The sequence below is a fragment of the Corvus brachyrhynchos genome, unplaced genomic scaffold (genome assembly GCF_000691975.1).
Source record: "Corvus brachyrhynchos isolate BGI_N302 unplaced genomic scaffold, ASM69197v1 scaffold32, whole genome shotgun sequence".
In the NCBI taxonomy this organism is placed as follows: Eukaryota; Metazoa; Chordata; class Aves; order Passeriformes; family Corvidae; genus Corvus; species Corvus brachyrhynchos.
In genome coordinates this window covers 201,025-214,601 of record NW_008237919.1, presented here as the reverse complement: position 1 = coordinate 214,601, position 13,577 = coordinate 201,025, and the positions used below count along the sequence as shown (strand labels likewise).

At 38.0% G+C, this 13,577-nt stretch overlaps 1 protein-coding gene across 1 annotated transcript in view; it reads right to left on the bottom strand.

The window, feature by feature from the left end:
• Window positions 1–13,577, bottom strand: part of CTTNBP2 (cortactin binding protein 2) — a 149,429-nt gene that overhangs the window by 81,546 nt on the left and 54,306 nt on the right. The window contains 1 exon segment of the mRNA XM_008632734.2: window positions 154–237. Within this exon segment, the coding sequence (XP_008630956.2) occupies window positions 154–237 (84 nt within the window).

Genomic DNA, 13,577 nt, shown 5'->3' with positions numbered 1-13,577 from the left:
TGGCGGAGGGGAGTGTCCCCGCTACGGCGCTACCCGGGCCCCACGCACGCACCGCTCTCCTCCCTACCCACCCCCGTGGCTTAGCAGCAGGAGAAGGAAGGGAAAGGTTCTGGATGGGGCGAGAAAACAGGGAGTTGCAGTGGGTTGGGTTACCTGATCAGTGAGACCTTTAAACCAGCTGAAGTCTTTGAGGGAAGGGCAACTGTGCCTTTTCCTTTTTGGGGGCGCTGACTGGAGGAGTCATCTCTCCCACCCCTATGGAGAGGTCTGGAGGAACATTTCTGCTGCTAGCCATTGCTTGGCTGGCTTATTTTCAAGGTGTATTTTCAGAGCCTGTGTGAGGGTGGACACTCAGCCAGGCCCAGTGTTTTGGCACCTCTCCGACCCGGTGCTGGAGTCCATCCTAACCTGGAGCTGCCCTTTGCCATTCCAGGCGCGTACTGAAGCCAAATCCTGTTCAGAATTCTTTCCAGAGGAAGGTTTTGGCTGCTGAGCTGAACCCACTACTACGAAGGCTTAGTGTTTCCCACCCAGAAGCACCCCGCACTGGCCCTCTCCGGGAGATGTTCTTCACGGTCTTGCTGTACTGCTTTGCCCCAGCAATGGGGACCTACAGCAAAATGAAATCTAAACGTACTGCTCGCTGGAACCAGCTTAACTATTAGAAGCTGAATTTGCAACACTGTTTACTCTTCAGCCACATAGAACTTCCACCAACAGCAGGCTCCTTTGAGCCTTGCCAGGCTCCAGCTTTCACAGGGCTGCCTCAAGTCTGCTCAACTAAATCCCTTGACACCAGGACCAGACAGAAATGGGCCAATGCCTTGATCAAAGACAGCAAATGTTCTTCTAGACATACTGTACCTAAGGATGGAAGTAAACCCATGCATGAACTTTTTGCCCTTTATGTTACCAGAAGGGGAACTGACGAGTGATTAGTAGAATAAACTCCAACTGTAAGGTAAACACATGCTGAACAGAGTGAGCAGAAGGCAGTGTATAGAATCCATTACAGGGTACACAAAATCCAGTTAAACAGATGTTTTGTGGTTTAGGGTTTGTTTTTTCTTTCTCCTTAAAAATGAGCTTTCCTCCTACTCGAGTTTTACACTTTTTATAACTATAGTGAGTGCTCACCTCCTTTCCATCACTGAAGCTAAGAAACTGCATTGATGATGCATAGCCTAAAACAACCTGTTTTTCTCAGTACTGTAATACCATTTAATTTGTTTAGGACAAATTGTTGCTTTCCTTCTTTATTGACAGCAAAGTAACATACATTACTCATAATTATTATTTATGTATATTTGGAAGAGTATTTGGTGCTTTGCCTTCAAGAAACTCAACAAAAAATAATTTGTTTCCTATGACCTGTCATACTTACTCCTCTCTAAAATGGATTAAAATACAGAAGTTTTTAAAATTCTTTGAGGATATCTTTTCTCTTATTGATTCCTGTCTACCATTATCATTGCCAGTATTTCCCTATTGCATTAGAATCATCTGCTGTCCCTCACAGTTACTTATGTGTCTCTCTGAGTTGGTACAAAGCATGAACACAACATATTGTGTAAAAACTTTTTAAACACCATATATGTCACAGCAATGATGTAGCAAAGACTGCGCCATTTATCTCTTGCTCTGCTGAGATAATAAACTGGTTTAGATGACATTTTATCAATTATCAAGTGTACATTTATCAAAATAACAATGAATATTATATTATTATATTAGTCATAGCTTGCCATTTCAGACTTGAGAACTGATCTCTCTTTCCTCATCTGAAGATAAACTTAGAATGATTTCTGAGAGAAATGGGAGTGCTCAATCTCAGCCAGCAAACGATTAATAGAATAGATGGACCAGCAACACTTCAGCAAAAAGCCTATCTCCAGACAACTAATATCCAGAACATCATCCAAATGCTGCAAGTAGTTTGACCTGCTGTTGTGGTCAAAAAGATGACAGACACGCTTTTGAAGGAGGAGTGATCTATATTTTTTCTTTATGTCATGAAATGAATCGTCACAACATTTTGAAAATATTACTGATATTTGTAATTGTATGAGATTATACTGCATGTTTGTGTTTCTTCGCTCTTTCCCCTAATGGCAGCAACAAGGCTTGAGAACACTAAAATCCATATTAGATATTGCCAGCGGCTACTGGGAGTAGATTTTTGTGCTGCACAGCAACCGCTGCATCATCAGTGATGGTGGTATGGTCCAAACGTCTTTGAGGTTTTGCTGCATGAAGAACACCTTCACACTGCAGATCATCTTCAAAGTAGATGTTTTTTTCCTTGATTGTTACTACTGCATCACTGGCCAAGGTCTTATTCTCTGGTTATTTGGCGTATGCTACTGACATCCTCTCTCAGAATTTTCTCTAAACCCACAGCAATACAGAATCTACACACACGAATGACTTCAAAGTGAGGGGCAGCATGACATCATGACTGCTGTCATAGTGCGCTGCCATTTCTATGCCTGCATTTTGCAGGGCAAAACAGCTCTTTAATGTGTGTCTAAGTCAGAGCCCTTCTAGAAGAAATTGCCTTTGCTTTTCAGACAATTTTATGACTACAGTAAGGCAAAGGAGTTGCTTTTCTCAGAGGAAGGTGCTCACTGTTTTACTATTAGCATGTAGCTGGCAAACTGAGTGCAATTAACTCTTTTTCTGCTGCTCCCGGTTTTTTTTGGCTTGAGTAACATGAAGAAAAGCCCAAACCTAGGCCTTAAGTGTATTTCTTTCCTATGATTAGAGAGCTGGCACAAAGTGGTGGAATGTGTCCACACCTTACAGGATGCAGCTGCTGAGTTGAATGGTGCTCATTCGCTCCACTAGCACACAACTGCTGTGACAGAAAATGCATGCCTTGGCTTTATACTGGCAGGGAAGCAAATTGTGTATCTCAATTGTACAATGTATTGTGGCTTTCCTGCCTTGCAACTAACCATTTGCATGGGAAAACAAACAAACAAAAGAAGGGTAAATTAATATTTTATTTGCCTTTAAAAACAAAGAAACAAAAAGCCCATGTCTGAATTTAAAGCAAGGAGGAGATATTGAAGTCCCAAGATAAATTTTTACAGAATATTAGATTTCTGAGTGAAAGTAATTAATCACTGTATCATCAAAATCTTTCCAAAGGTCATCTCAGTGCAAAATTAAGATATTTCTTCCATCACCTTCATCTAGGACTCATCAAGCCAAGCCAAACAACATAATTCAAATACTGCACTGATTACTGCTTCAGGAGACTTTGGTTTTGGAAACATATATGCAATACAGAGCACTCTGATAACTCTGAACCATTAACTTGGGTTTTGTGAAGAAGGAGTTGCTTTCTCTGGAAGATGGCACACCACTGCCCAAGTGAAATTCATTCGGAAAAGAGACAATATTCTAGAGGGCATGCTGGCTGCTTCTGGGGATCTTAAAGTAAGATTAAAAAGAAAGGTGGAAAGGAGGCAAACTCAAAGCACTGAGAGCAAAATAGAATCTCCAGTAAGCATGCAAACAAGAGATGCTTTAATTGACTATGCAGAAGGAGCATAATTAGTAAAAAAAAAGTGTTGGAATGGCTGATTTGGGAGCATAAATTCAACTGTGTTGAATATTACTATAAGCTAGTGATGTGATTCACATGACTGGAGCGTTGAAAACTGTCTATAATCTGCTTAGAAAGGGACAAGTGCACAAAAAAAGAGGGAAAAAACTATCAAAATAGAATTTTCTGTTTGTCAGCATTACTGACATCTCAGGGAAGGTTATTTGAATGTTTATGTGTTGTGTTTTAATGTTTAAAACATAAAATGAAGTATTTAGTGCCTACTGCAAACCTCACATCATACTAAAGAACAAAATGGCAATATCCTCAAGTATCTTTTACAAAGAAAGAGAAAGCTGCTATCACTGAAGCTTTTCTTTGAATGACATCATTTTGCCAATACTGTAACATCCTGTAAATGTCTAAAAATTACATGTGACAATTCAAAAAGTTAACCTTGAGCAGGAGGATTCTAAATGAGACATCCTTTTAACACAAGAAGAGGGGAAGCTCACTCCAACTGGAATCTAAAATTTGAATGTTTTCTGTTCCTAAGTTTTAGAACTCTGAGCCCAGAATGGAATCTGGAAACTAAAAATGGGCTTATGAATTTGAAACATTTATTTTAGAGAAGGCTTGAAGTCTGTGTTATGCAAAAAGATCACACACTGATCTTCTTGGAGTTGAAATACATAAGCTTGTCTGTGAGGAAGAAAAAAATGATAACTCATTTACTGTCAAGACAAAAAAGGAGTGCGTACAGCTTTTTAAATACTAGAAAGGTGTAGAACAGTTAAAATTATCAAACTGAAAATGTATGAAAATATTCAGAAAAGTTAAAAGCCGTATCTTATTTCTCTCTTTCATCTTCTTGTGGGTACCAGTCAGAAATGTGAAGTAAAACCAGAAGAGTTTTCTAACTGAAGCAGTAAAGGTACAGGAATCAAGAATTCTCAGAACCAGTTTCCCTAAGCAGGCATGATGACTAATGTACTTCTACAGCCATCAGCACTTCCAAGCAAAAACCCCACTTTTTTTCTGGACATGGGAGAAATGCTTGCTGCTGTGATCATATTGGCTGTAGTGGCAGCAGGCAGGAGAATTCATACTGCAACTGCCAGACATGGAAGAGTCTGTTCCCTTACTGGCAGGACTTATGCAGAGATCTGTGATGCTGGGAAGTACACTACCTCATTTTGGAATTTAACTCTTTGCCCACAAATCACCACTCCATGAAAATAATTTTTTTCAGTGACTATTAAATCACTTTATTGCAGAATATCTTCTCTTTTTTTATTTTCTTTTTTTTCTCTTCTTTTTTTAAATAGTCCATTGATTGTTAAGCCTACTCTTTTAGCTTTTGCTCATTTTCCTTACACAGAAGGTTAGTTTTGAAATTGTCTTATGCTGCTGACATCCTATGAACAAATTTGGATCACTAAATGCCCCCCTGTAGAGATGAAGCTGTACCACTGCAAAACGGACCACTGTATCCTGGAAAAAACTCGCCTGGAAATGAAATGATGGTGCACATAGTGGAGGCTGTCCTCCCTGCCAAAGCCCTACTATTGTTCTGAGAGCTCACTGTGAGCTCAGCACTGTGTATGGGATTTCAGCACATAAAACGGCTTCAAGAGGACCTTTACTCTGTAATTGTAGAAATAAAGCCGCAAGGGAGGTTAATCAACTCATTGCCAGGAGGGATGAGTCTCGGGAAGGTGGCAACTACCTCACCACTTAGATAGAACATCTATATAGGGGCTTGGTAATGAAATGTTTTTCGCATTGAAATGCTCCACTTGGGAAAAATTCCCTTGCTGATGAAGCACTCCACTAGGGAAAAATTCCCTTGCTAATGAAACAAAACTGCTTCAATAGGTTGTTAGCTCCATCACTGAACTGTAGAACCACAGCCCAGGAGAACTGGCTCCTGTGCTGATGACACAGAACAGAAATTATTGTACTGAGGAGTTAAATCCTGCATGGAAAACAAGCATTTGCTAGAATGAAGGAACAAATTTGCTTGCCTGTAGGAAAGTGATGCACTTACTCACTGGTGTAACTCAACGTTTGCAAGGTAACTTTATTTATGCTCTCATAGTCGAAAAAAATCATATGAAAAGACAAGAGATCTCAGTGTGTATGCTTGTGTGTGTGTGTATGTGTGTGTGTTCCATATACTGAATTAATGTGATCATATTCCCAAGACTCATAGTGACCTGAACTAAAGGTAGGCAACTCATGTGTAAGTCTGTGGTTCAAGCTCGTGAGTAACAGAAGACCTGATGAATGTTTTAAAAAAACAGTAAGACAGACTGATTGTGAAATCATAAGTAAAAAAGGCAAAATTAAAATTCATGTGGCACCCTGAATGTGTACAAAATTCACTTATTTACATGTAAATGAGGCAGACAGAGGAAAAGCAATGAGGAGGAGAGAGATAACCCTGACTAGTCTTTCCTGTCAAGCACAAGCATTTTTCAGTGTGCAACTGCACCGAAATCTTTAAGTCGGGGATTAGGGATTCTGCCTTTGCTCTAATGTTTAAATTCTGGATATCCGTAAGATTATCTTTCACTAGAATTTGGCTCAGCATGTCCCTCGAGATTGAGATGTCACTTAGATTGTATGGGATTGATCCCCAGTGTGTCATTTGCCTACCTTACTGGGAATTAAGTGGGAAAGAAATTGAAAAAATTAGTATGAACTAGCTTTGTTCCAAAAATAAAGAGTTTTTAGACTCCTGAGTTTCGTCAGCTCCCAAGTTTCATCAATAGATGATGGGGACTCTCTTGCCTTCTGTGCCTTGACAATTTCCTCTGAGATTTAAAGACTGAACATGAATATAAATCCAAAGCTCTACAGAAGATCTGCTGCAGCCAGAAATCTGTATGAATATAATGACTTTACAAAATATCTTGGGAGGCTGAATAATCTTGCTGCAGGACAAAGCCAGAAAAAAAAAAAGAAAGTCAGTGGATTTGGAGTGAGGAATATTTACATAATACTTGATCTTTGTTATTTTAAAACAGCTACAAAATATGATTCATAGAAACCTAGGACTGGACTGCCAACCAGTTAGTCTAACATCTTTGAGATTCTAGAATACATATTACACAGTCCTGTAAATAAAATTATCACTTTAACATCAGAATTTTGTTGCATTTTTTTCCCTATTCAAACAATGGTGAATGTGCTAGCATTAAACTTTATAAATTCTGCAGAATTTATGAAAAAATTAAGTATGTCCTGATGCTGGTGACTTTTTATTTATGGGCTGTCAAATAACCACAATATCTTTCTGAGTCTGATGATATTTGGGCAGTTATTTTAATGCAAAAACAAAGATAAGGGAAAGATCAGTGACAGTAAGGACCACAGAAGAGTTTGGAAACTGTAGCTGAGAAGGGAAATCTTGGAATACTGGTTTCCAGCTTCTTTCTCTTATTGAAGTGAACATCTGAGTAAATATATACATTTAATGAAATGAGATTTAGATGTCCCTGTGCCAAGATAAAGAGGTTGCACTGGAAATTAACTGATACTTTAAAAAATTGCACTGCCAAAAAAGAATGCTTTTACAGCTGAGGAGGACTGCATTTCAGTGAAGTTTGTGCTACTCTGTACTGTAGATACCCTAGAGATACAGCAGTATTTGTATAAAAACACTTCACAACACAAGTCCTTTTTTAAATTTAATGTAGAGTTTGTCCAAAAAACAGTTGTTTTTGAAAAATATCAGCATGACATCCTGTCACAGACAGAAAACTATTCCAATTAAAAGTAGAAATTAATCCACAGAAACACTTCTTTTGAAAACAAAATTGTTATTGGTGGATAACAAGAGGATACTGGTAGTATTTCTGAAGGTAAAAGGTATCCCAGATTATAAAAAGATGACCACGTGCAGAGTTTTCGGCATCTGTTTATCCTTTGAAAAGGCTTTTCAGACACGTGACCTCTTAAGGGAGATTTGTTTTGCAGAGATCACTCTAGAAATAAGCAGAACAGAGCAGCAGCCTAGAACAAAGCTGCTTCTCGCTCATGGCAGTGTGAATGGATTGCTCCCCTGCCTTTATTTGAGGCCCCTTAGGAAGCCTACCGGATGCTGGTTGCTAGGCAACGCCCAAAGCTATGGTGTATATAGCATTAGGTATTAATTATTGTCATGGGCATTTTCCATGGAAGATCCTCAAAATATGCAATTAGACACATCATAGGATAAGTAATTTTTCATTCTAATGGACAAGCATTATTAATGTGCAGAAAATTCAGAATTTGATAAATTATTCAAAGGTGACTGACAGTACCAAGTTGAATATTTTCTTTTTGTTGTGATGCTGTTTTGTAATTGCAGCAAAGGGATTTGAACAACAATATGGTTACAGTAAGCTGTTTAAAGGTTCTGAACTAGAATATAAAATGGCTTCAATTGTTTCCCTGATTAAAGTGCCTAGCTCTAAACTGATCTTTACCAGCACTTTATTTTGAGTAGTTCAGGTCAGTAGTTGAGCAAAAAGAGAAAGCCTTAGAACATGAAAGCAATACAATAAAATATTTAATAGCAGCTGTGTGTGGCAACAGAGAAGTAGAAACAAAAAACCCAAGAAATTAAATCTTGTGAAAGAGGCAAGTTTTAGTCTGGTAGTGTCTACCATGAGATAAGTTTCTGCATAACGTTGATGGCATTGGCTTTTATTTATGGGAAAGGAGAGCTGCTTTTCCTTCTCTAGCATTGCCTACCTAGCTAATCATCACAAGCATAACGGGATGTATACGAGGCACATTCCACTTTTAAGGGAGTGAATACTGAGACCTATTATACCACATGAAATTAAACAGGGTAGCCAAGAAGAGACTTCAGTTACTGCAAAGGAAAATGGAATTCACACTAAGGCAAGACATTACCGAAGGTGAAAACATAAGCAGCAGTATACTGGAAATTCCTGTGAAGTGACAGTGATAAAATGTAACCAGTATCAAAGAAAATAAATCACTGTCTCAGGACATGACCAGAGTAATAAGAAAATAAGAGAAAGAAATTGTTGAACTTTTATCAATTAATGCAAGTAAAAAGAGTGCTATTTATTTTCCAGTTGAAGAAAGAAAATGAGACTGCAGATGGAGAGGCTCAAGGAGACACTAATAAGAGGTTGTGTGACTGAAAATCTTTGTACAGACAAGGATGCCTTCTCCCACATCTTGGATACACTGATATTTGTGCAGAAGGAGCATGAAATGTAGCAAAGGGGAACAGAAACACTTTGGCTTGTGCGATCTGTAAATGTGGTGCATGTTGGAAGATAAAACTCCCACTCTGTTTCCTGAGCTGTGTCCCTTTAGGTGGATATGAGGCAGAAAACTGTCATGAATATTGACATTGGAAAATTTGCTATGGGATGCTTCAGAAACTGGAACACTAGTCAGACTGGTAATGTGCTGTTTCAAATACCCGTAGAGCATGCTAGACAGCAAATTTATCAGGTAGGCAACAAAAATAATAAAATTGGAAAATGACTGAACCTGTCTTTTTCTGGTGAAGGAGACTGGACATTCAATTTTGATCAAATGAGGGCAGAAGGCATGAAAATTTCACAGCTGTCTCCATAACAGCTGTTCTCAGCTCCAAAACATTACTGCCCACTTGTTGAGGCCACTGACTATTTTTCTTTTCACTGCTTCCAGCTGGAAAGGTATGAGGAGCAGTAATTTCAATCACAATGTTAATAGGTACACAACTGGGACAAAATTACTATCCTTTGGCCATTCACAGTGATAAACATTCTTCCTTGAAATCTAGACTAACATTTTCTGAACGCTGTTTTTCAAGCATTGCATCTTACTAATAGTATGTGTACTTTTAAATGAAGTGATATGATAGGGATATCAGTTATTTTTAAAATGAAAAGATTGCTTCACAAAGGCATACTGAAGGCAGAGAAATGAAGAAATTAGCGTTCCTAAAAAAGAAAACTAATGTACTGTAATTTTATAATGAATGTGAATGCATATATTGCTAACATCCTATTGTCCAAACAGATCTAGGAATATCTTTCTATCAGCAGAGAGTTTCCTTTGGTAGCCCTTCCAAAGCAGGTGGATTTGCTGGCACTGCCGAGTTCTGAAGAGCTAAGATGTACTGCATAATAGCAACCACAAATTTCAGGTGGGCTCAGGATGTGTGTCTGTACTAGAGCCCGACCAATGCAATTTGTTTATATGACAGAACTCACATAGCAACCTACAAATAAGTGTGACTCACATCCTGTCTTATTTGTAGTACTGATTTTTGACTACAAGTTGCAATCTTTTGAATCTTCATAAAAACCTCCTCCTCCTATTTCCTGATATGTGTTTGATCAATGTGTTTGTCTTTTCTCTCTCTTGTCTGATTTGAAACATTAGATAAATGAACATGGTATTTATTTGTATTGATTTTCTCTATTTTTCTTACATTTTGGGGTATTACTTTGAATTACTTTGCACCATTTCTATTCATTTGATACAGTGAAATGGGCCTGAAGTTATTTATTTACGGTTTTATATCTTGTTTACTTCCTTCATTTTTTTCATTAGAAATAGCTTGTATTTGTTTTATGATTCTTTGATCAGAACTTTTCCTTAGTCATCTATTGTATTTAGTCACAGACTCTAACTAAAATCATCATCTCATTTCCACTTCAGTGTCTGTCTGTGATAGGATTATGCTTAATTCAGTTGTCCTCACCAATGTTTTCTCTCAGACCCAGATCTGTAAAGAAACCTGTTGCCTGACTGCCCAGCAAGCTAGAAGCTAGCTTGGAGGTGCCCAAATCCAGCAGGAAAATCACCTTGGGTTAGGAATTTACACTTATGAACTTGGTTATTTTGTGAGAGAGCAGGGGCAGGCCGTTTTAAGATTCTGAAGCCTCAGTCCCACTTTGTTGATATGAAGCTCAGAGAACCTGAGTACTGTTCTTCTAGGTGTAGAGAGATATCACCTTCTTTTGTATCCTTGAAGTTTGTCAGAGTTAATGTAATAAAATTTTGTATTTAGTGGAGATCAGATTCTTGGCTGTTGTACAAAAGAAACAACCAAAAGAATGAACTGCCAATGCATGCCAGCTTCATGCCTGCTGACCCTGACCTGCAATTTGCTTAAGCTCAGAACAGTATTTTTCAGTGACCTATTAGAAAACAAAACAAAACAAAACAAAAACAACCCAACAAAAAAACTATCAAACATTTCAATTCAGTGTTCCATGGTACTGAGAAATAAGAGCTTAAACCACTTGTTCTGTCTAGTTCACATTTTCTTTCAGCTTTACTGAAGGTCATACTTGTTATTTAACAAAAAGAAACATTCTTGCACAGGTTAGCAGCAATATCACGACAGGAAAGATACCATTTGTTCCAAGAGCTGAGAGGAGCACAAATGCAAATGAGAACTCCTACCTGCCCTGAAAATCCTGAAATAAATATTTTTCTTCTCATCAGAAATGTTGCTTTGAGATGAGGCCTTGTAAAGTCCTTAAGTGTGTTTCTAATGGATGTACCTTTAATAAAACAGCCAGAAGCATTGGTGGCAGGGGTAGAGATAGGCTCAGTTTCAAAATCAAATTACCTTCTGTGAGGTTTCAATTTTATTTCAGGTTTGTATTAACTGAAGTGATAGAATCATGACATTCAGTACTTGTACCTCAATTTCTGTCCCTGCAAACTCATTAGCCTTTTTTCCCCCCCACATGCATGTTACTGAAACGTAGAGCACAGTGACCATTAAGGAATTCATTCACATTCACATTTACCCACCATGATTGCAAAACTTTACATTTTTCTAGTTGTCTTCCATTGACATGGAAGCATTTTCTACCTGCTTTATTTCCTTTGCAAAAGCTTACCTCAAGATAATCTAGAATTCCAATACTTTTATTGAAAACATTATTTAAAAGCAGAGAAAGTCACACATAATTAAATATACCGTCTAAACAACATCCATGATTTCATACTCAGTCATAGCTAAGCTATATCAGTGCATTTTGTATTATTTGTACTGGAAGAACAGTAAATAATTTCTGGGGAAAGTTTTGTTTTCATCTACTAGCTGTCCCATTCAGTGACAAATTCTTCTTGAATTCCCTCCTTGTTTGGAAACAGGGGCCTCCTTCATTATGTACACTCATAAGCCAAGATCCAAGAGAACAAAAAATCATTATAGTGCCTACTGAAGGCTAAAAAGAAAGATTGGTGTAGACAATTGTGAACTGTTTGCAGTACTTGGAATTAGAAAAGCTCATTTGTCTGATTTACAGCTGCCTACTTAAAAGGTAGATCAGAATATGAGATCTGCCCTGTGCTATACACGTGTTAGGGTAAATAATAGCCAGGACCTCAAATAAAGAGAAACAGCAATAATGGATTTTCTGAAGACTTTCTTAGCCTTACTATTTTCCCCTTCTTTTTCTTGTTAAGCCCCTGGTTTAGTGTTTGGGATCCTATACTTGTGTTTCTGTAAAACTAGCAAGCTCTGACTTTTTAACTTCTGTATCTCCTAGATTTTTGTTTCTGAGTGCTATACTGAAATTGTCTTGTTTTTCCACCTATTTTCCTAATTAGTGTTTACTTATGCTCTGTTTTCCCAGCATAATAGCACATTAATAAGCAGGAACACAGTACAGTTTGTCAGACTGTTCTAAATAATCTGGCCATTTTAGAAACTTGTTGGTCTCATTGGCTGCATATAAATATAATGACCTACATGATGCAGGAATGAAAGAAACACAGTTGAAAATAATGCGCTCACTGACGTAAGTAAACCATGACTGATAGGAAATGAACCTACACTAGTGGTGCCCGGATCACTATAGAAACAGAATAATCTTGCGGCAAAATTCGAAATGCTAATCAGCTGAGGAGAAGCACAAAGTGTGTGAGTGCAACAGAGAAGGAAAGCAGCTACCAATGTCCCTGCTAAGAAGGCAGTAAGGAATCCCATCAGTTAAAATTCCACACCAATGTTTGTCATTCCAATTACTACACATGGGTGGAACCGAAGATGATAAAGCTTTTCATGTTGGAATTACAGTCACTCATCCTTCTGTATTTGTTTCAACTCTACTGTCACAAAGCAAGTATAGTAAACCTCATGTGATTGTTTGGAGAAGTTTTTGTGGTTCCTCTGTGTATATCTGTGCTAAACCCTATGTTCCACTTTGAATGTGGGATTACTCAGCCTCCTGTGCTTCCCTGTCACATGACATAATGGGAAAAGTCCTGCATCCTATATGGAGATGAAAAGATCTGCTCTCTGAACTTCTGTGGTGGTCCATTCAAATGTGATATTGAGTGAAAGAAATGGTCACTTGTCAAGACAGATTTTTCAAATCTGAAAAGGACAATGGATTTTTTCCCCAAGAGTTTTGATCATTTCATCTGGCTGATCATAAAATCTCCAGAAATACAAGGCAGATATTCAAGAGGCTTCTTCAGAGGAAGCTCAATCAGAACAACATAGAAGAAAGTGGATGGACTGACTAGAGGGGAAGCCACATTTTAGAAACAGAAGAGGGATCTAAGCCTTAGAGAGTGCTTACTCTAAGGAAAAGCTGAAGAACAGAAGTACCTGCTAGTATTTTGTTGTTTTAAGTGACAAGTAAAGGTTAATTGTAAAACAGGGTTCCAATCAGAATGAACTTCTAGAAAGGGAGAGCAACTGGAAAGTCAGAGATAGCCACCAATAGCTTTGGAGCCCTAGGGCATATGTATTAAAATGTCTTTATAAGAAGGTTTAGCGGATACAAAGAAATAGTTTCAGAGAAGTTAGAGACAGATACCGTGCTGGACCATACTTGCTCTGAGTTAATCTGGATATTTTCCATTTGAATTTCTATTGTAAGCACCTTGACTTCTTCAGTAATGGCACACTATGAAATTAAGAATTAATGCTAGAAAATTGTCATTCATTTCCATTGAAATAAAGTTTTTCAATATGTTGAGGGACACATCTTCACCATCTTCTAATAACGACATATCTAAATAAAAAGAA